Here is a 25,304-nt window from a genome sequence, read left to right as displayed (position 1 = left end):
CACTTCTGACCCATGGGCTGCTGCTGCAGGGGGAAGCCCCCATTTCTGCTGCTCCTTGATCTGCACAATTCTTTGCTAAGCTCCACCTTCCTCTGAGTGAAAACCACTTTGAAATGTGAACATAGATACACGCAGGGGCTGCACCTGAAGACCCCTGGCCTCTCCGCTGTCTGCCCCCAACCCAGGAAGAGTCATCCCCTCAGGATAGTGTTACAGGAGGCTGCCCCAGCACCAGAACCGATTTGATTTGGGCCCTCTGGCAGGGCCTATGACATCACTAGGATTGTTCATTGTTTGGGAAAATAACTTTTTCACATGGCAACGGCACTTGTCCTTAATGCTGGCCTGAAAGCTGGGGCCCCCCACTGTGAAGTGGAATGACATCACACCAGTATCTTAAGGGTAATGTTCCCCAAATCGGGGCACCTCAGCCTTGTGTGTCCTCAGTGTTGCTGACGGTGGCAGAGCCTCCTCTTCCCAGGGCTTAGGTGCAACCAATCGGCGCCCACCTTGAACCACAGCTGCAGCCAGGACCCCAGAGGGAATTCAGACCTGTGGGATGCCCATTCCTCACAGGGAAAAGATGGGGCTATGTTTTCTGCAGTAATGCTCCAACTCATCACGGAGCTCTTATTTCACACCAACTAGAGGAGGAGGAACCCTAACGAGCAAAACATAAGGCCGTGAAGATGTAACCTGCCCAGTGAGCAGGAGGCCCTCTCCAGCCCCACTCCGGTTCTGCCCATGGGCTGCGTCCTGGGCAAGCCGCCCACCTCTCTGGGCTAATTGATGGGGAATCGAATGAGGTGCTGGTGTGGATGAGCTTCTCCAGAAGCAAGAAGGTACCATTCACACAGCTGCAACTCCTGGGGACAGGAGCCCGTCTCTCTTTTTATTATTATTATTATTATTTTTTGAGATGGAGTCTCGCTCTGTTGCCCAGGCTGGAGTGCAGTGGCGCCATCTCAGCTCACTGCAAGCTCCGCCTCCCGGGTTCACACCATTCTCCTGCCTCAGCCTCCCAAGTAGCTGGGACTAAAGGCACCTGCCACCATGCCCGGCTAATTTTTTGTATTTTTAGTAGAGACAGGGTTTCACCGTGTTAGCCAGGATGGTCTCAATCTCCTGACCTCGTGATCTGCCCACCTCGGCCTCCCAAAGTGCTGGAATTACAGGCATGAGCCACCGCGCCCGGCCGACAGGAACCCCTCTCTACCAGCAGAATACAGGAGAATACGGCACGCGGGGGTCCTGTGGTTCACAGATACAGTCCCTCTGAATAGGAGAAACCGAATGAAATGTTAACACATTATACTGAATGTGCATGTCACATTCAGACATGTCATGACAAAGTTCCACACATCAGGCTTCTTAATAGACATTCCAATAGAACCAGACATGAAAGCCCACCAGAGAAAACCTTCATTCTTTGAGGGCTTTAAGACATCCCCCTCATATGTGTGAATTTAGGAGCAAATGTCTCTAATTGTGACAAACCTGTTTGTTTGCAGGTGAAATAAGTTCACATATCTTGCTGGGCACATATGACCTAAGCCAGTGTTTCTCATATTTCTCAAATGTGTCTTAAAGACTTGCATGTTTTATAGGAATTCAAATGTTTTCGTTGCATTGGTTTTAAAAAAAAAAAATCATTTGTGGCTTTTTGTTGAGATGGAGTCTGGCTCTGTCACCCGGGCTGGAGTGCAGTGGCTTGATCTTGGCTCACTGCAACCTCTACCTCCCAGGTTCAAGCAATACTCCTGCCCCAGCCTCCTGAGTAGCTGGGATTACAGGCACTCGCCCCCACGCCCAGCTAATTTTGTAGTTTTAGTAGAGACGGGGTTTCACCAGGTTTGGTCAGGCTGGTCTCGATCTCCTGATCTCAGGTGATCCACCCGCCTCCGCCTCCTAAAGTGCCGGGATTACAGGTGTGGCCACTGTGCTGGGCCCATTTGTGGCTTTTAAAGGCAGGACTTCTCTCTTGTGTCCTCACCTGCCATTGAAATACATCTTCATAGAGTAAGTCCGTGGGACTTACTCACTCACCCCTGCTGGACAGATTCTCATGCTGGGCAGGGCATGTTTATCTTTAAACGCCCTCCCCACCCAACTCTACACCATTCCTATATCCTATGGGAAAAGGGGTGGAATCACTGGGAATAATTACCTTCTGATCCCATGCTTTTCCTAAAGTATTAAGTATTTCCTGGTTTCCCCACCTGCCAGGCATGAGGCCAGCCAGGTGGAACATCGCATGAGTGGCCAGAAAAGGCAGGCGACAAAGGCCAGCTTGCATCTGAGGACTGACTTTGGCCCATCCCCAAGCCTGGGCGGGGACCACCTGTGGCTGCTGGTGCCCCTTTCAGTCCCTGCTGCCACATCCTGTGAACCAGGACAGGGTGAGGCCTCCTTTCCCCAGTGGGCTCTTCTCAAAAGAGGGGAACAGCAGCCCTCCGTGTGAGTGGGAGGTGCTTCTCCAGCGGAGCCTTCTCCCGGTCTTTAACAAAACGCACTGTGTACCCACCGGGGCAGGTGCCTCCGGGGTGGGGCAGGAGAGCCAAGCCTGTGACCCTCCTCGGCGTAGCGTCTTAGTGGCGGGGCAGATAGCCAAAAGGGTATGCCATATAACAAAGCCAGGGGTGGGGTGGGGCTGGGGGCTGCCTCTTTCCTGGTAGGGGTGCCCAGAGGCCTGCCACCTTCTCTGAGGCCTGCAGGGTCTGGTCCACCTCTGGGGGCACCGACTCTGGTAGGCGGTGGGCAGCTTCGCTGCTGGTCTGGTCTGTCCCCACACCCCCACTAGGGCACGATAGGAGTCAGTTCTCCCAGCCCAGGCCCCACCAGGGCAGGCGGTTGTCCTGAGTTGTTTCTTGGCTCCCCGCGTCCCCTCCGTCCCTGCAGGTGAGCCGAGTGGGGAAGAACAGTCTCTGCGCTCGGAGCACGCCAGCCATGGAGGGAGGGCGGCCTGGAAGGGGGAGTTCCCCCCTGGGAAAGGGGAGCTGAGAAGGGGCCCCGAGGGTCTCCTGGCTCCGATTTGCTCCACTTGTGTGGTAGAGGCCTGGCCCTCGCGGGGCGCGTCCAGGAGAATGGGGAGGGGATACCTCGGGGGTCCCTGCAGAGGACGTAAGGGATAGAGAGAGGAGAAAGGATCCTCGGGCCGGCTGGGAGGAGGCAGCGCCTGGCTCTCCGCAAAGAAAATGGGGTCGTGAGGGCAGAGGGTCCAGGGCCGGGAGAAGAGGCGCCTCGCTCCCCAGGAAGCGGAAGCGCTGGCAGCGCGAAGGAGGGACCCCAGAACCGGGAGTTGCAGGGGGGACGCGCACAGCAGGGGAACACCCCTCCCTCTCCCTGCCCGCTGCCCGCGCCCCCTCCCCCAGCCCGGACACTCCCCCTCCCCCAGCCCGGACACTCCCCCCATCCCCCTGCAGCGCGCGCCGGAGCCGGGAGGGGGCGCGGGCGGGCGCGCGGTCTCGGGCGAGGCGGGGGATTCAAGCGCGTTATAAGGCGAGGAGCCCGGGACGCCCGAGACGCCCGAGACGCCGCACTCGGAGCCGCGAGGGAGCCGCCGCCCGCATGGCCCCGGCCCGCCGCCCCGCCGGAGCCCGCCTGCTGCTTGTCTACGCGGGCCTGCTGGCCGCCGCCGCGGGCCTGGGGTCCCCGGAGCCTGGGGCGCCCTCGAGGAGCCGCGCCCGCGAGGAGCCGTCGCCCGGGAACGAGCTGCCCTGGGGCCCCAGGGAGAGCCGCGCGGGGCCGGCCGCCCGTCTGCCGGTAAGACGCCCGGGTCCGCTCCGGACCCAGCCCGCGCCCACAAGCTCCGGCCTGGGAGGAGGACGGAGAGGCCGAGCCCGCCCTCATCCGCGAGAGCTGCTGCAATGCCCGGCTCCGGGGCTCCGCCGAGACTCAGGGCCGTGTAGACGCTGCGCTCAGCCCGGCGGGGAGCCTTGACTTTGGCTTTGGGGTAGTTTGACTTAAGGTTCTGCTAGGTCGGCGAAAACCCCCTTTTCTTTTGGGAGAGAAGGAAGTTGGGAAATAAAGTGTAAATAACTTGAGTTGAGGAAATTGGGAAGAACGCATTTGTACAAAGTGTAAGCAAATGACTGCCACCGCCCCCAATCTATTTGGTGCAGTTCTCTGAAAACAAAGTGTTTCCCTGCGGGTCTGGGGTCAGGGGGCTGTTCAGGGTGGGGAATGACATGGGGCTTTGAGTCAAGTAGCTTCTGGCCGTGAAGGGGTGATCTTGAGCTCTGCCCTGCCCCCTCCTCTCCAGGGTTTTGGAGCCTGGACTGCTGAGCAGAGGGTGGTCCGGTTGGGGAGGTGTGGCCCAGGCCTGAGGAGACGAGAACTTCAGAGGGGCCCTCAGTGTGGCCGGGCCTTGGGTCAGGGGGGCAGGGCCGCTCCAGGGAAGCCGGGGTGGGCGGCGGGTGCTCTTTACTCTGAAGATGCTCAGGGACAGTAGAGGGGAGAGTCAGGAGGGCATCTACTAGAGGCGACAGGGGGGCAGCTAGGCCTGGGGTCCCCCAGCGTTCTCTATCCCAGCCCCACCACCCCCAGCTGCTTTCCAGGGACTGAGGGCACCCCCCCCCCCCGTGCAGTTGGCCAGACCACCCAGGTGGGCACAGCAGCCAAATGTCAGGGCACGGTCAGCAGGAGGCACATGGGGCTCAGGTGCTTCCAGGTGGAGTTTTGGTTGGACCCTGTTTGTAGGGGACACGGTGACACCAGAGGTCCTCCCAGGCTCCAAGGCTTGTTTCTGAGAGACCCTTTGTGGCTGGAACCAGGGCAGCTGCCCAATACCCACCCTCATGGCTGGGGCCATCTCCTGGTATGCCAACTGACATGGTTCTGCCTGTTAACAGCTCTACCCCCAAACCAAACTGGGGTCAGAGTCCATCCACAGGCTACAGGTGCAGCTTGGAAGGTCAGCTGGGCACACCCCTCCTGGCTGGTGTGCGGCATCCTCACTGCATGTTTCCGCAGAGGGCACACGCGAAGTGGAAGAGGGTCCTGGGAGGGGGTAGAGTGGAGAGCAGCCAGCAGGTGGTACAGTTGACCCTCCAAGGCACAAGGAAGCGCTGAGCGCGCTGGGCACCCTGAACCCTTTCTCCGTCCACCACAGGCTCCTCTGGCACTGCAGCCCCATCTTCCCACCACAGCACCCTAGCCTGTGCATTGGTCAGCCAGCTCCCAAAAGAAGGCCCTGCGTCCCCCTAGAGCAGCCAGGAACCAAAGGCAGTGACTTGGCAGCTGGCTTTGTCTCTGATAAAAGGGCCTGGTCAGCTATAAAACCCCAGGGTCCTTCTGTCAGCCCCCAGCGTCAGCACCCATGACCGCATCTAAGCCCTCTTGGGCTGGTTTGCTTCCCAGCTGGCAGCGTTGCCTGGAGCCCAGATAGCCCAGTGGGTCCAAGTCCTCTCCCAGAAAGCTCCCTCCCAAAACTGTGCTCAATGTCAGCATCAGTCAGGATGCAGCAAGGACAGGAATGGAAACTTCTGGAAGCTTCACTGTCCGTGCTTGAGTCAGTGTCTCAGAAGTGCTGAGGAAATGAACGTCCCGTGCAGAGGCCTCATGTCATGACAGCTCACCTGGTCCTCTCCCCCACTGAACTGTAACCCGAGGCAGCTGTGAGAGCTGAATTTGCCTCCTTAGAACTTCTGACAGTGGGGGATGGACAGAGGAGCAGCTCACCTGGTCCTATCCCCTACTGAACTGTAACCCGAGGCAGCTGTGAGAGCTGAATTTACCTCCTTGGAACTTCTGACAGTGGGGGATGGACAGAGGAGGGCTGGCTAGTAGTTGGGCTCCCTGATAATCACAGTTGCTTCTTCCTGAGCACCTATGGGTGCTCTCGTGGTTGGATCTTCCTGGTGACTGGAGGGTGGTGTGATCACTGCAGCTCCTCTGGAGGAAGGAGGCCCAGCAGTGCAGGGATTCACGCCTATACCTGAGCCCTGTACCCCATCTTCCCTCCAGGCATCTTGGGTCTGCTTCTCCCATGAGTGCCAAGTCCAGGCCGAGGTGTGGCCTGTTCCCTAGGAGTCGTCCTCCACGGGCCAAGGGGAGAAGGTGCGAGGGGTGGGGGCCCCTTTGGGAGCCGCCTTTGAGGCACTGCCTTTGAGGGCACCACAGGTGACAAGGACCAGGGTCCCAGAGTACAGAAGGCCACACAGTCACCTCCTGCAAAGTGTCCCACCTGCTTGGTGGGAGTCCAGCGAGGCCAACTGCCCTGCTGGGCTGGCTGTGTTCCAGGAGCCCACCGCCGATCGTGCACACAGCATCGACCCCCGGGACACCTGGATGCTTTTCGTCAGGCAGAGTGACAAGGGTGTCAACGGCAAGAAGAGGACCAAGGGCAAGGCCAAGAAGCTGAAGGTGAGGCTGGCATCCCGTCAGCACCAGGCCATCGGGGGGCTCCACCTCCTCGCTCCTCATCCACTCCCACTCCTACATCCTGAACATTTCTAATAGCACACCCCTCACGCCTCGGCCTGGGGACAGAGAACACAGAGAAAGAACCCAGGCAGCCCCAGGGGGAGCCCTGAGTTAGGGGCCTGGTCCCAACCATTTCCCCATACCCCTAAAATGCCAAGCACTCCCTCTTTTCTCCTCCCTCTGCATCCAGGCCAGGGAGGCTGGGCTAGCGCAGGCTGTGGTGAGAACCTTGTCCACGCTGGGGGGGGCCTGCAGGAGTACCTGGCTCCTGGGGACTAGGGGCACAGGGTCCTGGCGACTGCTGCGCTGTCACCCTCACTCAGCCTTGGGTCTTGGCCTGAGCGGAAACTTGGTGCTTGGTCCTGGTGCTGCCTCCTACTTGGAGCCCCCAAAATGGCACATACAGGGTGTGGGCTTCTCTGTCCCCTGGGGGCCAGTCTCACCTGCCTGGGATCTGACCACACGATGGAAGGCCAGCTCAGAGCACATGAGGCAGGTGCACAGGCCAGGCTGTCCCCGTGGCCTGGCCTTCCACCTCTGCCCCAGCCTCCTGGCCCTGCCCTAAGCTGCTCCCGACAGGGGCTCACTGGCTCCTATTTCGGGTCCCAACCGAGCCTAGTGGGGACTTGCTGATGGTGGACTCTGGCCCAGTGCAGACCCTGAGATGCAAGTCCCCAAAAGCAGCCTGGAGTCGTCCTCCCTCCAGGAGGCCTGGCTGCAGGAGTGGGCATCAGCCCTCTGCCTCCCCACTCAGGGCAGAGCCCTTCCCTGCCAAAGCCCCACCCTGAGGGCCCCCACCTTCAACACAGTCCTTGTACTCACTCCAGGAGAAGCTTTCAGTTGGAGGTAGACCCTCGGCTGGAGGTTGGAGCCCACTGGGGAGCTCTCTTGCCTGCCTCTTAGTGGCAAGAGCCTGCTCCTCATACGTCCTCACTGGCAAGGTTCCCTTTCAGTTCGGCTTGCCAGGGCCCCCTGGGCCTCCCGGTCCCCAGGGCCCCCCAGGCCCCATCATCCCACCCGAGGCGCTGCTGAAGGAGTTCCAGCTGCTGCTGAAAGGTAGGGGTGTGCACCAGCTGGCACACACCCCCCGCACTGAGCTGGGCCTGGGAGGGTGTCCCAAGGAGCCGACAGGGCCAACCTCAGCACTTCCGAAGGCACCCAAGGAGGCACCTGCTCTGGGCTGGACTCAAGGACAGTGGAGCTGGCCCAGGTCCAGTCCCTGCCCCGTCTTGGCCCACGTCTGCCAAGGGTCAGGGCTGGGGGTGGCTGGGAGTGGGGGACCATGGCCAGGAGAAGGCTTCACAGAGGAAGGTGGACCTGGCCACTCAGCATGGCAGGTGCTCAGGGACCAGCGCCCATGCCCTGCCTGGAAGTCAGGAGAGCCCAGTGAAAGGCAGAGGCTAGTGTATGGGGCAGCACCAGGTGGAGCTCGGCCTGGCACCCACAGTCACCACTGGCCCAGGCTGGGGCAACCTGCGCTGGAGGAGGCAGAGCTGAGTCGAGCTGCGGAGTCCACACTGAGGCCTGCTCCCGAGCAGTGGCTCACATTAGTCATTAGAATTGAGCCTTTTTTCCCTTTTAGTTCAATGTCCTGTTCATTTAAATATAGCACCTTCTGCGCTGAAGAACCTCCTTGTACTTCCAGTAAAGTCGCAATCCCTTATTTTGCCCCCAGCTTCTTTGGAAAATGTGGGTGGGGTAGAGGTGAGGCTGGAGACCAGGCGCGCTGGGGCACTTCTGCCCGAGCTTCCCAAATGGTGAGGGAAACGGAAGCCGCTGCAGGGTCAGGAAGCAAAGCCTCCCAGGCCCTTCAAGCCGAGGGGGCGTCGCCCTCGCCCCACCCTTGCGCCGGGCAGGCCCCTTGTCCCGCTCGCACCTGTCCCGCTCGCACCTGTCCCGCTCGCACCCACGCGGCGGGCGGGTGAGGGGTCCCCGGAGCGCAGCCACCGCTCGCTCTGTGCCAGGCGCTGTGCGGCAGCGGGAGCGCGTGGAGCACGAACCCTGCACATGCGGCCCCTCCGGGTCCGTCGCTGCGAGCCTAGCCCCGGTCTCGGCCACCGCCGGGGAGGACGACGACGACGCGGCGGGGGACGTGGTGGCACTGCTGGCCGCGCCCCTGGCCCCGGGGCCGCGGGCGCCGCGCGTGGAAGCCGCTTTCCTCTGCCGCCTGCGCCGGGACGCGTTGGTGGAGCGGCGCGCGCTGCACGAGCTGGGCATCTACTACCTGGTGAGTGTGGGCGCGCGGGAGGGCGGGTGGCACCATGCGGCCAGGCGGGAGCCGGGATGACCATCCGTGCCCCTCGCAGCCCGACTCGGAGGGTGCCTTCCGCCGCGGCTCAGGCCTGAACTTGACCAGTGGCCAGTACAGGGCGCCCGTGGCTGGCTTCTACGCGCTCGCCGCCACGCTGCACGTGGGTGAGGCCCGGGGCGTGGGGGGACCGCCCACCCCGCCGCCTGCCTGCCTGCGTGACCACGTCCCGCCCTACCCCGCAGCGCTCGGGGAGCCGCCGAGGAGGGGGCCGCCGCGCCCCCGAGACCACCTGCGCCTGCTCATCTGCATCCAGTCCCGGTGCCAGCGCAACACGTGAGTGCATCCCAGCCCGGACCCCACACCCGCATTCGCTTGGCCCCCACAAGCTGTGGGTGGTTAAACAAGGCACTGGGCGGGGCTTCCACCCGTTCCCACCCCGCCGTGGCCTGGGTGACCCCACACCTCCTTCCAGGTCTCCTGGTCTGCTCCTGCCCCGATCAGGCCTTCCCTTCACAGCAACCAGGGGCTGTTAAAAATGACCTTTCTTTCTTTCTTTTTTTTTTCTTTTTTCCATTCTCCTTTATTCCATAAACACCTAGTTACAAGTTGCACAAATCAAAAAGTAAAGGCAGAGAAGGGTTTAGGGAAGATTCTCCTGATGTGTGTGGGCAGGAGTAGGGAGAAAGAGTTGGGAACCAGTCTGCTCCTTCCACAGCCCTAGACAGGGCTACGGTCCCTCAGTGGGGGCTCTGAGGAAGAGGTGGGCAAAGATCCAGGGTAGCTGAGGGATGGAGGAGGCCCCTAAACCCAGAGCTCACCCCAAAAGACCCTTCAATGCATGGCAGGAGTAGAATGGGAAAGGTGAAGGGGTTTGAAGATGGAGCAGCAGAATGAAAAATCAAGTTAGTAGATGGAGAGGCGAAGTCATCATGGTAAGGGGATTAAAGAAGGAAAAAGTAGGAAAGGGTGCCGTGAAAGGTTCTCCCTGAGACCCCCAGGGAGAGGTGGGGGCGAGCTTGCCTGTTAATTTAATATTAAATTGGGGATGGGAATCAGAGAGGAAAAAGTTATTCGGGGGATGATTTCTCAGCCTCTCAGCCTGTACAAGAGAGGCTGAGGGCCCGGGGCCCTCACCAGTCATAGCGGCGGGACTGTCGGGAAGGGGAGTCCTCAGGTCCCTGGATGGCCAAGCGGGGAGGCCCGTCTGCCCTTCGTCCCCCCGCTCCTGAGGACTCAAGCCGCCGAAACTCCAGGGGGCGCTGCTGCCGGAATCTAGGCCACTCCCTGCCCAGACCTTCACCTCCTCCCCAGGTCCTAGGAGGCCCTCCTCCTCCCAGCTTCCCGCCTCCTTCCCACCCCGGGGACTTTCATCTTGGGGCCCGAAGCACCAGTGTTAGCACCAGTGTTACTCCAAGAGGCCTCTCCAGACAGCTTTCTGGAGGGCCCCTCCTCAGTCGCCCTCCCACCCCTCACCCGGGAACTTTCTTCCCCATCATCGCATCCCTTGCTCCTGCACCATCTGGCTCCTGAGCGCCGTGACTGAGCTCCCTGTCTCCCCACACCCAGAAGGCAGCCCAGGTACAGCGGAGATGCCCTGCCGATACCTGGAGCAGACGTGAATGAAGGGATCAAGTTCAGAACTTCTTAGTCTGCCTTTGAACCCCCAGAGTGTGTTGGCCTGAACCAACTTTTAGCATCACCTTCCACCACACCCCCACTTCCGGCTGTATCAGCCAGTGTCCTGTTTCCCATCGGAGCCAGGGCTTTGCTGCCCCTTGCTGGTCCCTGGCCTTGCCTTGCCTTTCCCAATACAGCAAGCATGCCTCTGGCCCTGTATCCTGCCTCCTTTTGGGGACTCGGTTCAGACACCACCTCCACTGGAAGACCTGGCCAGGGCCAGGCACTTTGCTGGGCATGTGTTGGCTGCTGGCAGGATTGTGTGTTGTGGGTGAAGTTGGTGGGGTCTCATGGGGAAGGCTGACCCTCCTTCTGTTTTGGCTACAGCTCCCTGGAGGCCATCATGGGCCTGGAGAACAGCAGTGAGCTCTTCACCATCTCCGTGAACGGCATCCTGTACCTGCAGGTGAGTGGGGCAGGCTTGGGCATGGAGGGGCACCGCCTGGGCATGGCCACGGGTGGCTGGGTGCAGAAGGGTGCTGTTAGATGTTCAGGATCACCGGGTGTAGCACCCTCAGACTCCAGGCCTGGGAGAGGGTCCAGGACATGCCAAGTGCTCACCTTGGTCTGGACACAGCCAGGCTTCAAGTTCTGATCTCCTTCCTCCAAACAGCCTTTCCCCCAGGGCGCCTGCCTACTTGAGCAGCTGCTCTGCTCTCCAGTCCCAACATTCAGACTTCCTGAGCACCTCATTCTGAGGCCGGGTACTCCCGGCCGCCACAGGTCCGCTGAAGGGACCGGTGGAGGGAGGGAATGGAGGCCAGGCTGACTGCCCACGCTGACGCCCTGAGTCTCCTGTGACTGTGAGAAGCCAGAGATGTTATTTTCCTACCTAAAACTCTAAGTGACCATCTCTTTCTGGCACTGGGAATTTTGGCAAGTGGTAGAGAAATGGACAGAAAGGCGGAATTTACTAACAGAAAACAATTGAGTGCAGGTGTGTGGAGTAACAGCTGCTATTGAATTCTCCCAGAGCTTTGGAGAAGGGAGTGCTACTCCCCGAGTTAGCCCGAGTTCACATAGCAGAGCCAGAAATGGAGGCCAGGCCATCTGGCTCCAGAGTCTGTGCTTGCTGAGGGGCATTTAGAGTTCCTGTCTGGGTGCCGCACATCGTGCTTGGTGAACTCAGTCTCTGCCGCACCTGGATCTTAAGATGCAGATCCTGAGGCAGCTCTGGGTGGATCCCGGATTATGCATTTCTGGGAGTTCCCAGAGAATGTGATGCTGCTGGTACATGACCACGTTTGGAGCAGCCAGGCTAGAGTGCTGGTTTCATGGAAGGCCCTGCCAAATGATTGCAGGGCCAGGCCTGTGGGGAAGGGCCACCCTCCCACCTGACTTGGAGCCCTTACAGGCTCTGAGAAGCCCTGCAGCTGAGAAACCTGTTGGACTCTTGAATCCCACTCTAGCCCTGAGCAGGGGCTTGCTCCCACACGCGCAAACCATAGGGCACTGCAGGGAAAGCAGGAGAGGTGCTGGGTGGGGCACAGGGCCCAACCCGCGCGGGCCCTTGCTCTGTGACCTTGGCAGCCACGTTACTCTCTGGGCCTGAGCCCTTCCCATGTGCGGGACTGAGTGGGCAGGAGGGAGTGTGGCTGGCTGGCCCCTGGGTCGCCTCTGCAGGCTGTTGGGGTGGCCCAGTGCCTCAAAGGCACCCTCCTTGCAGGTGGGGCAGTGGGCCTCCGTGTTCTTGGACAACGCCAGCGGCTCCTCCCTCACAGTGCGCAGTGGCTCCCACTTCAGTGCTGTCCTCCTGGGCGTGTGAGCAGCCACCACAGTCCCTTCCTCTCAGGGGCAAATGGAGCACAGGTCTAGACAATGTGTGGACAGTGTCGGAGTAGCAGTGGCCACATGCAGGAAGAGGCCCACCCGGAACTCTGCCCACACTGGCCACTGCAGTTCAGCTCACAGAGCCACGGCAGGCAGGCCTACGGACGTGACGTGCACACTGGTGGTCCGGGAGCCAGGGGTGATTCAGGACACCATCTTGAGCCATTATCCCGGAAACAGTCGGCATGCCTGGGGACACCTGCTAGTCCCCAGCTGCAGGCCGACTCTTTCCTGGCCTGCTCAGCACCTGCCCAGATGGCCTCTTCGTCTTTCCTGCGCCCAGCCCCACCTTTTTCACCTCTCTTCATGTTCTCATGGAGTACAGAGTGTACCAGCCAGGGCCCCTACCTGGAAGAGGGTCAGCTGATGCAGGCCTGAGGGGGCTGCCACAGGGAAGTACGCCGTGTGTTCTTACTGCTCAGAAGGGACAGGGTCTCCCACCAATCCCCTGGTCTCCATCAGCTCCTTGGTCTTCCCTGCCCCTCCCCTAACTGTGCTCCACCTGCCAGTGGAGCTGAGCACTGCTTAGCCTGGGCCAGAGGGACACTGGACAAGGGCCTTTGGGGGACAATGAGTCTGGGCCCAGCTTCCAGTTCTAATGTATGCAAGATTAACTCACAAATTCACCTCAGAAGGCCTTTCCAAATGAGAGCTCTACTCTTCCCCTCCTCTGCCAATCTTTTCACAGCCAAGGCCCCTTCCACCCTCTCCAGAGGAGGATGAGATCCCTTTTCCCCTCCCCTCTGAGGTGCTGACTCACTGCTAGGATCCACCCACCAGAGGAAAGATCTAGAACATCTTGACGGATTGGAGACAGCCAGGCCTGCTGACCCATCCGAACAGCTGAAGCAAGAGACTTCCACCAGGGATGCCAGGGCTTGGGTTGGTCCAGCGGCTCTGGGATGAGCCTCCCAAGCATCTTTCCCACTTGGGTGGCGATGCGGCTGAGATTGGACAGGTGGTGGATGAGAGACGGTCCTGAGCAAGGGTGGTCTCGGGAGGGCTGGTCTCAAGCCTGCTGTGCTCCTGTGGCAGTGATGGGGCCTGGGGATGGGGATGGCAGCTCTCATGAGGAGACCTAGGCTGTGAGCCCACCGCCTCCCACATTTTCTCTAAAGTGCAGGACTGTCTGAGGGTAGGTAGTGAAGAGGACAAGGCCCTCAGCGGTGACCTCCACGGCCTTCTACCTGCTGAGGAAGAGTTAACCCACTGCCTCCCCAACACAACAGGCTATGAAGAACCTGGTGCCTCAGGACCTCCTGGGAGCCAAGCTGGTCTGGCAAGGGTGCTCGGGCCTGGGAAAGAAGGGAGCAATGGCCAGTCACCTTCACCTTCTAACTGGCCTTCGGATGAGGTGACCACCACCAGGCCTGAATGATCCCCAGGAGCCCAGCTTCCAAACCCCAACTCCGAATCAAACATCTCCATCCCCGAGTGCAGTAATACACAAAAACCAACCACTCTGCCCTGGGGCAGGCCTGGCGCGATTCTCAGTAGGACTCATACCCACCCTACCTAGAAGTACTGGGCTGGCCTGGGTATTGCATCCCGTGCGTTTTGATAAGGGGGTGATGTGGCCACACCCTTATCTAGATTTCACTTTGTATCCACTGGGCACAGATATTTTAGAGAACTTCATCTTTTACTCTTGAAAAAGCCACATATCCACATCTCTTTCATTTTCTGTGTGTTATGCAGCAATTTATTAAAGTATTTATTGTCTAATACTGCCAGGTGGAATATATATAACTGACTTCATGGGGGTGGTTCAACTAAAGAACTGTGTGACACAACAGTTACAAAACAAAAGGGAGACCTTAAGATCCAGAATCAATCCTTTAGCCCAGGTTCACTAAGCACAGTAAGGAGAAACCTGCAAGGTGAAGAGATGGCCTCCAGCCTCTACGTGGGAGGGGCTCCCTTGAAGGCTGGGAGTGAACCTTTCTGGGAAACTAGGGTCAAGCCTCTGGGGGATGGTGGGACATAGGGATGTATGAGGCACAGACATCAGTGTCCAAACACCTGGTTTGCTATAGGAAGTTATTTACCAAATAAATGGTTCTATTTCCTGATTCTGGGGTACCAGGGCTCTTTTCTTCAATGATGCCACACTGGACAATGTCCCAGTCCTCAAACTAAAATGGGTACTTGGCTCTTAAAACTCCCTGGGGAAGGGACAGCACCAACACTTAGTTTTTATTTGCGGCTTTTACACAACAGACCCACAGGAGTCATCTAAGGTTTACATGAAGCATTTACCACTGAGGTCCTTGTAGCATGGATACCAATTCCACTCACTGAATCAGCTGGGTGATAAAACCATGTGTGTGAGTTGGGTGGGGGCCAGGGAACATTACAAAACAGATTCTGAAAAACGCAAATTTTTAGAATCTTACATCATCCTCAGCCAAACATTTACACACAAGGATCCAAGAGCTGCTTTACTAAAAACTACTTAGTCATAATGATGACATGTTTTCTATATAAACAAGTGCTTGAAAAGTATTTTAAAGCTTATTCTTCTGAGATTATTCATGTACTCTTTTCATGCTTTTAACATCTTTCACAGAAGGGTTGAGGTGTTACTGCAAAGATTAACCTCATTCCAGCACAGGGCCAACTCTCCACACCTACCTCATGTGGGAAGCAGAATTTCCGGGCCATGCTCAGCAGCAGGCTGCCTGCTCCAACAGGAAGGTGCACACCTACACCCAGGGGGTCCAGATGGAAGCCACTGAATCTAGTCCTCCACAGACTCCTTCCGCCAGACTGCAGCTCTCACCAATGGAATCAGAATCGCTAATTCTGTACTGTTTCTGGAGGATCTGATGCACAAGTAACCTTGTATATCAGTCTATTTCCTGGCTGAGCCTGAGCTTATGCTATGCAACATTTTCCAACACTATTTCCATAGGGAAAACTGAAAAGAGCTAGAGGGTTCCAAAAGCCCCGGTCTGGTCCTAGCCTTGTCTCTAACCAGTCATCTCCTCGGTCTCTTCATTGCAACATGCCACTTCCCCGACCAGGGTCATCATGAGAGTGAAAGCACAGCAAAATGCCTGTGAACTATAAAACATCACACAACCAGCAGCTTGCAGGCCACTCTGAGCCAGTCCAAGATGCCTATAATGGTTTTAACAAGGAAAGACAGCATATTCAAAAACATAATCTCTGAAGGGTCAACAGGTGCTCACAGTGTAATAACTCAAAAGACTAGGAAAAAAAAAAAAGAAACCTTTATTTACAACCATGGGAGTCCCACAGGAGTACACAAAACACACAATGTGCACACACACAAAATGAACCTTTTAAGTCAACACCATGCGTGCTCCTAGCCGCGCACCCACCCCTCAGTGCCCTATCCGCACCACCATCACGGTGACGTTGTCGGCCGAGCCCCGCTGCACTGCCTTGTTGGCCAGCCTGTTGCAGGCTGCTTCGTAGCGGGCGTCAACTGCGGACTTCCCTTCCCGGGTCTGGATCTTCTCATCCTACCAGATGAGAAAGGGAATGAGTGAATGGGGTGACCCTGCACCCTGTCACTTTCCTGAGACATTACTGCCAGGAAGAGGAGCTGCTCTGGTCTCCATCAGGGCTGGCAGGGCAAACTGACTAGTGAGTCAGTAGGCAGCGTTCACACTGGAAAAAGGGCAAAAGAGCTGTTCAACAATGGGAGGACATGGGGTCTCAGGACTTATACTTCTCTGAAAACTAAGACACAGCTGGGACAACCACCACTCACCACTCCCATGTGAGATTTCTCACCTCGAGACAGGACAAGATGAAGTTCACGGCTTCTTCTGGGGTAAAGACCTTGAAGAGCCCATCACAGGCCAACAAAATGAACCTACAACACCAGGGAGAAATATAAATGGGTTTTAGGTCCAACCAAAAAAATAAAAAATAAAAAAAAAAGGCCTGGAGATGGAGATAAAATAAATATTTGTCCAACTATTCAAAGGCTAAGGTTTTTTTTTTTTTTTTTTTTGAGACGGAGTTTCACTCTTGTTGCCTAGGCTGGAGTGCAATGGCGCAATCTTGGCTCACTGCAACCTCCACCTTCCCAGTTTAAGCTATTCTCCTGCCTCAGTCTCCTGAGTAGCTGGGATTATAGGCGCCCGCCACCACGCCCGGCTAATTTTTTGTATTTTTAGTAGACATGGTCTCACCATGTTGGCCAGGCTGGTCTCAAACTCCTGACCTCAGGTGATCCACCTGCCTTAGCCTCCCAAAGTGCTAGGATTACAGGTATGAGCCACTGCACCTGGCCAGGCTAAGATCTGTTTAAACCCACTTAATTTCTGAGACAAAGGTTTCAACTTCTGAGACAAAGGTTTAAACTACTTACAAGTATTTGTGGATAGGATGTTATACATCAAAACAGAGACTATCTTTCTCTTCACCAATTAACAGAATTATTACCTCAAACATTAGGTGCTATACTTTCTTAGACAAACACAAGAAAAATCACTGAATAAAAACATGGGTGTTATGGTAAATATACAAGAGTTTATAACACCATAGGCCTTCCACCACTTCCAGACATCAAGTTGAGAATGAGCCCGGCCTCGGTGAAACATCCTTGGGCACACAATGCACACCCTGGGGGCTGCATGCAAGTCTAAGGCCCAACAAGGGGTAGCTGTGTGTGTTCCTGTGTTTGAAAACCACATGTTCTCCCTTTCAGAATCAAGCCCCTCTAGACTGCCCCTGGAATCTTTCTGAACGCCAATGGATTCCATTTGACAGTTCTAGTTCTCCCAGTATTGGGGGTGGGGAATATGCTTCCCTGCGGCTTTACGGTATAAGCCACGCTCCTTTTCTCACTGTAATATCTGTGTCTGTTTTCCTTTCTGTTGTTGTTGTTGTTGTTGTTGAGGCGGACTTCACCCTTGTCGCCCAGACTAGAGTGCAGTGGCACGATCTCGACTCACTGTAACCTCTGCCTCCCGGGTTCAAGTGATTCTCCTGCCTCAGTCTCCTGAGTGGCTGGGATGACAGGCGCCCACCACCACGCCTGGCTAATTTTTCTATTTTTAGTAGAGATGGGGTTTTGCCATGTTGGCCAGGCTGGCCTTGAACTCCTGACCACAGGTGATCCACCCACCTCCGCCTCCCAAAGTGTTGGGATTACAGGCGTGAGCCACCCACCCAGCCTGTTTTCCTCTTTTGACTAGGCTTTCATTCAGCCACTATTTGCTGAGCATGTCGTCCATGCTAAGAACACAGTGGGGCCTAGTCCTGGCAGGCTCCTGCCCCTTCCAGTGTCCTCAAAGTCAGACCCTGAATAACCAATCACACAGACCCATGATTACAACCCAGGAAGGGGAGCTAGGAAGCAAAGCAGAAGATGCATCATTCAGAAAACCAGAGGCGGCGGCTGCTGGAAAGGTAATGGAGGACCCCGGCGTATGTGAGAATATAACACACACACTGAAGGCAGATGTGGAGAATGGGGCAGTGGCTCGAGACAAGGCCAAGCAGGCGAGTGCCAAAGCAAGGCAAGTGCTCTTCATCCATAGCACTGGGGTAGGACTCAGAGAAGCACTCAGAGGACCACCCCGCCACAGTGCCACTAGTCTCTCGCCTCCCCTCATCAACTCAATGCTGTGAATCCTGCTTCCGGGAGCTTTCCTTGTCCACCTCCTGTTACTACCTTAGTTCCGCCCTCACCATCAGGCCAGGGCTGCTGCACCGCTGCTCATGGGCCTCCCTAGCTCCAAAATAGCATCTTTAACCATCTTTAACTGTTGAGGCCTTGCCCTCGGCCGGCATGGTGCCATACGTTTAGGCATAGAGAACAGGAGATGAACAAGTCAACAGTCTCTTTCTCAACCAATCCTGGCTCTGTGCAAAAACCTATGATTCTCCACCAATGATCAACTAAAATTCAAACTGTCCAGCATGGGACTGAGGGCCCTTCAGGATCTGCCCCTGAAGTACCCTGCTATCACTTTCCCACCACTCCCTCGGTCCTCCAAGCGCCTGTCTGGCCAAGCTTTCACACTGTCATATGTTAATGCCTTAGTGTGTGTTCCCTCTGCCAGGAAGGCCCTTCTCCTCTCTCTGACAGGGATACCCCCCCTTCCCCTCCTGCTAAAGACCCCAGCACATGGCACATGCCTAGGACACACTGGACTGCAGCTGCCCATCCCCAAGTGTGTTCCCCACCACTGTGGACCCCACCGGAGCAGAAACCACACTCTGTTTATCTCTGCACCCCCAGGGCCTAGCACCATGGACACCTTCCCTCCAACAAAGGCTTGATACAAATTGGAAGAAGTGAGGAAAAGAAATAAAGCCACGTGCACGCACACCTGTGCCTCTGATAGGGCCCTTTTACCTGTCATTGGGGGTCAGCTGGCAGCGTCTGATGTCGGGCACAGACGTGACACCGCAGCGCTTGTACTGCCCGTCCCCAATGGAGCGAGACACCTCTAGCACACCCAAAACACGCCCATCCCTAAAATGAGAGGAAAAACATTTCAGACTCTACCTGACAGATTATGGGTCCATAGTACTTAGAATCTCACCTTAAAAGCAGAGAATGAAAGTGTGAAAGATACAGACTGTGGAATTCACATTATTAACCAGTACTGACATTTCTTGGTCTCCAATATGCAGGAGTGTCTAGGCCATTAACTGCTGCCCTGGGGTAGGGACCCTGCCCAGCTGCACATGGGTGGGAACAGCACCTCCAGTGGCTGCCAAGCAGTACTGTCCAGCTTAACCTTCAACAGGACTCAGCAGTTCTCATCACACACCTAGGTCCAAAGTCCAGAATTGGATTTGACTGGACTGGGTAGGGGAGCCTGGCAGTGTTTTTGTATCTTAAAGCTCCTTGAGCGTTTCCCACATGCAGCGAGGGTTAACAACAGCTAGAACAGAGGGATATTTTGCATTTCAATCTAATTAGATTTGGAAAATCCCTGAGAGTGGCTATTCCTGGACTGTGGAGCACATGTCTTTTGCTCCACAGGGATGGTTTAACGTTAATATAAATGAGAGTGTCCTGCATAGCACCATAGTTTCACCCACTCTATTTTTAGGTAAGGGGATATGGAGGAGATGGGGCAGTGATCTACAAATGGGAAGAGACATCTAAGGGACAGTCCTATTGCCAAGGAAAAACCATTTGGGGGAGCCTATTGACCCAAAGAACAATTCTGGTCTGGGCTGCAGCACTGTCACCTTAAGCAGCTGCAAGCTCTCTACCCTTCAGGCCCTTGTTTGTAAAGGGAGAGAAGACAACCATACTCAAAAGTGTGAGAGGGCACTCCACAAATGCCACGGCTGTGCGTGGGTGTTTAGGATCACCAGGGGGCTCCATGGACCAAGCAAGTTCAGAAGATGCGGTGCAGATGGATGCACATGGTAGGAAATGCTTCCTGGGCTGCTGTCCTAAAAGCAGAATTCAGCCTGGCCCTTCTCTGGGCCCCAGTTGCCCTCTCATGTTTTTTCTTCTTCAAAGACTTCTGCCGGTATCTGCAAAAACCCTAGTGATCTTCTAGGATACAAACTGTTAAAACAAACAGCAAGAGGAAACAGAATGCACAGCGGAAGAGCTGCGGATGAAGATGGGTGGGGGCACTTGGCCTTAAGAGTGCCAGTTCAGGAAGCAGCTCACAGTGAAGTGCTATGAAAACCAACAAAGCACCTCTCCCATAACCAGGTGACTGGGTGTCTGGTGTGGATTCCCCACATTCCAGTCATAAACCCATCCTGTTTCAACAAGATTAGGATGACAATAACCACCTCTGCCACGGCAGGTCCCAGAAGCCAAAGTAGCCACCAGCAACTTCTGGTACCGCACAACACAGTATAGAAAATGTGAAACAACTCCTAAGTCTAAAGAAGGAAAACATGAGCAGCACCGGAACTGCCATCTCTCATTCTCTATTTTTTTAATAGTGTCTCCCTCTGTTGCCCAGGCTGGAGGGCAGTGGTGCAATCGCTCACTGGGCTCAAGTGATCCTCCCACCTCAGCCTCCTGAGTAGCTAAAGGTGCCACGAAGTCCGGGTAATTAAAAATTAAAAAAAAATTTTTTTTTGTACAGATGGGGTGTTGCCCAGGCTGGTCCTTAAACAATTGGCCTCAAGCAATCCTCCCACCTCAGCCTCCCAAAGTGCTGAGATTACAGGTATAATGTGGCCTCATTCTTGTTTTCAAAGTTCCGCATACAGAGTAGTAATCTTACATTCACTGAACTGCTAGAGTAACAGCAGAAAGCACACGGACAGGATGATGGATCCCAGGAAAAGCGTTTGGTAATGATGCAGCAAGCTGCCCTGGCACTATGCCTACACCCAATGCAATGTCCTACATAGATGTGCACATTCAAATACCTGTCAGTTCAACAAAGGCCAATCACAGAGTCCCAACTCTGAGATCGAGCATCACACAAGGGTAAATCCATGCCACGTCTACTTTGGAAACTGTTGGTACAAGTTCAAAAGGATCACCACTGATGAGGCTGGTCGAGACTCAACCCCAGAGACACAGGCTTCGTACTTTCCAGTCTGCTTTATCCATTTCACCAGACTTCTTCTTTGTTTTGAAAAGAAAGGGTCCTGCGATGTTGCCCAGACTGGAGTGCAGTGGCTATTCACAGACATGGTGGCGCATTATAGCTTCAAGCTCCTGGACTCAAACGATCCTCCTGCCTCAGCCTCCAAGTGGCTGGGACTACAGGCGCATGCCACCAATACATAATCTATCCATGTCCATTTCTTAGAAAGTCTGCACTACTATAGACACAATAGAAAGCTGTTACACAGCAGGTTCTCCCCCACTGCCCAGTTTTCAAAGTTCAAACAGACTGCCCAAAGTTCATTCTCTTTCCCCTTCCCTCAGTTTCCCCCCAGCCCCGTAATTACAACACTTAACAAGTAGTGGCTTTTTTTTTGAGACGGAGTCTCACTCTATCGCCCAGGCTGGAGTGCAGTGGCGCAATCTCGGTTCATTGCAACCTCTGCTGCCTGAGTTCAAGTGATCCTCCTGCCTCAGCCTCCCGAGTAGCTGGGATTACAGGCGCCTGCCACCACGCCGGTTAATTTTTGTATTTTTAGTAGAGATGGGGTTTCACCATCTTGGCCCGGCTGGTCTTGAACTCCTGACCTCGTGATCCACCCACCTTGGCCTCCCAAAGTGCTGGGATTACAGGCATGAGCCACCATGCCTGGCCAAGTAGTGGCATTTTAAGTCTCAGCCTACCAAGCCAATCTGCCTGTCCGTTGGTACCAGCCCTCATTAGGACTGTCCTCCTGCCCTTACGCACTTCCAACGTTTGCTTTGTGCTGCTTTATTTCTCTTCTCTGTTTTCTGCCAACCAGAAAACTGTTTTCCTACTGTTTGACAAGCTGTTCAACAGTGTCTTCAGATCTTAGCTATTTTTGTTGATATTTTCTGTTCTAATTCTTTCTCTAGAGAGAGAGACTGGGTGAGACTGAGACATCCTACTACTTGTGTGTTTAAGGCTAATCTGGCTGCTAAAGCAGCTGGAAGCTGCTTGGACTTCAGCTCCTCTTGCATGTCAGTAAAAGCAAGACCATCCACAAGTGATGTTTGCAAAGTTAAGGTTGGGAGGATGAAGCTCCATCTCCTGACCATCCAAAGACTGGTGGATGCCTAAATCCAATGTATTCATACAATGAGTGCTACAAAGATAACCAAAGGTACAATGCTACAACAGTTACTTTTAGTTGTGAGAGGCCTGCACTTGATCAAGTTCTAGGCACACAGTACTGACATTTAAATTTAAATGTTGTATGTAAACTTCCCATCTGTTCAGCTGCCTTCCTTGTAAAATAAAAATAAAACTTGTCTTAATCTTCTCAGAAAAATTCACTGCTACATAGCTACTTCAATGTAAGAAAGCAGAAAAAAATAAGAATGCACAAAGATTTACATACTTTTGTTAAGAAATACTGGAAAGAATCAAGAAATAGGATGAAGGGGACAGGGATGAAAGCATGACATCTATAAATGTCTTTTTACTCAATTTAGATTCTGAAGGATGCAATAGGGAGTTTTTCATTTTTTTTTATTATGGTAATATATACATGAAATTTACCTTCTTAACCATTTTTAAGTGTACAGGTTCAGCAGCATTAAATATATTCACACTGTTGTGTTATCAGCACCACCATCCATCCCCAGAACTTTTTCTATCTTCCCAAACTGAGATTGTTCCCATTAAACACTAACCCCACATCCCCCACATCCCCCCGGAACCACCATTCTACTTTCTGTGAACTTGACTGGTACCTATGAGTGAAATGCTAGTGTTTGTCTTTTCGCATCTGGCTTCTTTTACTTAGCATAAAGTCCTCAGGTTCATCCATTTTGTAGCATGGGTCAGAATTTCCTTCCTTTCTGAGGTTAAATAATACTCTGTTATACAGACATCTCACACGTTGCTTATCTATTCATCTGTCAATGAACATCTGGGTTGCTTCCCCCTCTTCCCCATGGTGAATAAGAGTGTGAACATGGGTGTGCAAATATCTGTTTGTGTCCCTGCTTTGAATTCTTTTGGGTATATACCCAGAGGTGGAACTGCAGATCATATGCTAACTCTGTTGAATGTCTGAGGAACTGCCATACTGTTTTCCATAGTGCACACCATTTCACATTCCCACCAGTCATGCACAGGGGTTCTCATTTCTCCCCGTATTGTATAAAGGGAAAGAAGCCCTTTATAAATTGGATAAACTGAAAACAATGAACTGAGTAAAAATAAACAGAAAACTAATAATAGTAATAACCAAAGTGGCAAAATAACCACAGTAAGAAATAGTTAATTCACTTTTGCACACAGTGCCAACAGTACTGCTTTAGTGAGATATATTCTAAGGACAAGAGAACAGCAAGGAACACAAACTAAAGTTAGGATTTTTTTTTTTTTTTTTTTTTTTTTTTTTTTGAGACGGAGTCTTGCTCTGTCACCCAGGCTGGAGTGCAGTGGCCGGATCTCAGCTCACTGCAAGCTCCTCCTCTCGGGTTCACGCCATTCTCCTGCCTCAGCCTCCCGAGTAGCTGGGACTACAGGCACCCGCCACTTCACCCGGCTAGTTTTTTGTATTTTTTAGTAGAGACGGGGTTTCACCGTATTAGCCAGGATGGTCTCCATCTCCTGACCTCATGATCCGCCCGTCTCGGCCTCCCAAAGTGCTGGGATTACAGGCTTGAGCCACTGCGCCCGGCCGATATTTTTATTTTTTGAGGCAGGGTCTCACTCTGTCAACTAGGTTGGAGTGCAGTGGCACAATCATGGCTCACTGTATCCTAGAACTCCTAGACTCAAGTGACCCTCCTGTCTCAGCCACCCGAGTGGGGGGGACTACAGGCGCACACCACCAGAAATGGCTCCACGGTGCTATTTTTATTTTTTGTACAGATAAGGTCTCACTGCTTTGCCCAGGCTGCTCTCAAACTCCTGGTATGGAGCGATCCTCCTGCCTCAGCTTCCCAAAGCACTGGAATTACAGGTGTGAGCCCTCTGCTCCCCTAGTAGTGATAATTTTGATACTATGAAACTATTTTAACAAATAAATATACTGTTGTTAAGAACCAAGATTTCTAGCATTAAGAGAAATGAGCTACAAATATTAAACCAAAGAAGAGAAAACTCTGTAATGTTAAATATGAGTAAGAAATAGCACTCCAAGCTTGCAATTTAAAATGTGTTATGCTTCCTAGTTCTGTATGTTTTGAGTGGACATAGAACTAACGACAATCCAACTGAACTGAGCACCTGAGAACATGGATTTGGGTTCTTTTTTTAAAAAAATTTATTCCCTACACTAATTTTTTTTTTTTTTTGAGACAAGAGTCTTGCTCTGTTACTCAAGCTTGAGTGCAATGGTATGATCTCTGCTCACCGCAACCTCCGCCTCCCAGGCTCAAGCAATCCTCCCACCTCAGCCTCCTGAGTAGGACCACAAGTGTGTGCCACCACACCTGGCTAATTTCTCTCTCTCTCTTTTTTTTTGTATTTCTTGTAGAGATGCAGTTTCACCAATGTTGCCAAATTGGTCTTGAACTCCTCGGCTCAAGAGATCCACCCCCTTCAGCCCTCCAAAGTGCTGGGATTACAGATCTCTGAGCCACTGTACCCGGCCTGGTTTTCGGTTCTTAAACATTAATAAATACATATGAAAAGGACACAGGAACCAGCTGGCAGGAGTTCCCACTGGCCATATCTGAAATAAAGTGAGCAGCAGAAAACACCATGACTGTGACTACAACACGCTGAACAGTCAATTGGCACACAGTGATTCACAAAGGAAGGATGGAGGGAGAGACACAGGAGTGAAAGAAAAACACTAATTTCCACAACTATAGGTGACTATCTTCCTTTCAAATTGGTAAAGGACAGAATGAAACATTTATTCTGCTTTTTTAGAAGAATCTATGATGTTCTCTTATTGATGATGAATAAGAAGTTTCTTTACAGAATGCCCGCTAATACATGTGAAAGGAATCACAGAATATGAAAATCATCTTTGACATCCCTGATGAAATAATGATTTAGGGATGCTAAGACCATTAGGTGAAAGGCTGACAGGAAACAGAATATTCACAAGGTACCAATGAACCTCCCCAGATTACCTGCTGATGACACAAGGTAACAGGAGCATCTGGCTGTTACCACTGGAGCCAAGTGCTGGGATTTGGCAACTGACAGGTCACATTATGTGCCTACTGAAGTGAAGGACTACTGAGTAAACAGCATCCCCCATAAAACATCTCATCTGAATCTAAAGAAGGCCTTACACCTAACTTCCAGTTTATAGGAAATATACGGAAATAACACCATAAAAAAAATACGCAAGTTCAGAATGGTGGTGACTATACAACTGCTAGCCTATAACACGGTTCAAAGCCTGGTAAGAAATTAGTCTTGGCAGGGTGCAGTGGTGCACACCTGTAATCCCTGCACTCTGGGAGGCCAAGGCAGAAGGATCACTTGAACTCAGCTTAGAAAACAGAGAGAGAGACTCTCTCTACCAAAAAATAAAAAAAAAGAGCCAGGCATAGTGGTACATGCTGTGCTCCCAGCTACTTGAGAGGCCAAGGCTGGAGGATTGCTTGAGCCTCAGAGGTCAAGGCTGCAGTGAG

The 25,304-nt window shown here is 53.7% G+C and overlaps 3 protein-coding genes across 4 annotated transcripts in view; 2 read left to right on the top strand and 1 right to left on the bottom strand.

The window, feature by feature from the left end:
- Positions 1-3,567: 3,567 nt before the first annotated feature.
- Positions 3,568-13,921, top strand: ERFE (erythroferrone). Its single transcript, XM_050752515.1, has 8 exons — positions 3,568-3,762; positions 6,241-6,363; positions 7,377-7,479; positions 8,388-8,650; positions 8,730-8,838; positions 8,917-9,007; positions 10,679-10,757; positions 12,018-13,921. Exons 1-8 carry the CDS (start codon positions 3,568-3,570, stop codon positions 12,114-12,116), a joined length of 1,062 nt encoding a protein of 353 aa, XP_050608472.1. The 3' UTR covers positions 12,117-13,921.
- LOC126933054 (uncharacterized) lies at positions 12,170-13,921 on the top strand. The gene is made up of 2 exons (XM_050752521.1): positions 12,170-12,341; positions 12,404-13,921. The coding sequence occupies exons 1-2, from the start codon at positions 12,170-12,172 to the stop codon at positions 12,670-12,672; spliced, it is 441 nt and encodes a 146-aa protein (XP_050608478.1). The 3' UTR covers positions 12,673-13,921.
- A 1,479-nt stretch (positions 13,922-15,400) lies between these two features.
- The window catches only part of ILKAP (ILK associated serine/threonine phosphatase), a 34,534-nt gene continuing 24,630 nt past the window's right edge, over positions 15,401-25,304 (bottom strand). For both annotated transcript variants that reach the window (XM_050752513.1, XM_050752514.1), the window contains 3 exons: positions 18,525-18,644; positions 15,947-16,028; positions 15,401-15,672 (listed from right to left, as the gene is read on the bottom strand). In XM_050752513.1, the coding sequence (XP_050608470.1) occupies positions 15,532-15,672; positions 15,947-16,028; positions 18,525-18,644 (343 nt within the window). In that variant the 3' untranslated portion in view covers positions 15,401-15,531. The remainder of the gene's footprint in view (positions 15,673-15,946; positions 16,029-18,524; positions 18,645-25,304) is intronic.

Source organism: Macaca thibetana, chromosome 12, assembly GCF_024542745.1.
Source record: "Macaca thibetana thibetana isolate TM-01 chromosome 12, ASM2454274v1, whole genome shotgun sequence".
NCBI classification, from domain to species: Eukaryota; Metazoa; Chordata; class Mammalia; order Primates; family Cercopithecidae; genus Macaca; species Macaca thibetana.
The sequence above is the reverse complement of the archived record's forward strand: the minus strand, read 5'-3'. Positions and strand labels throughout refer to the sequence as shown.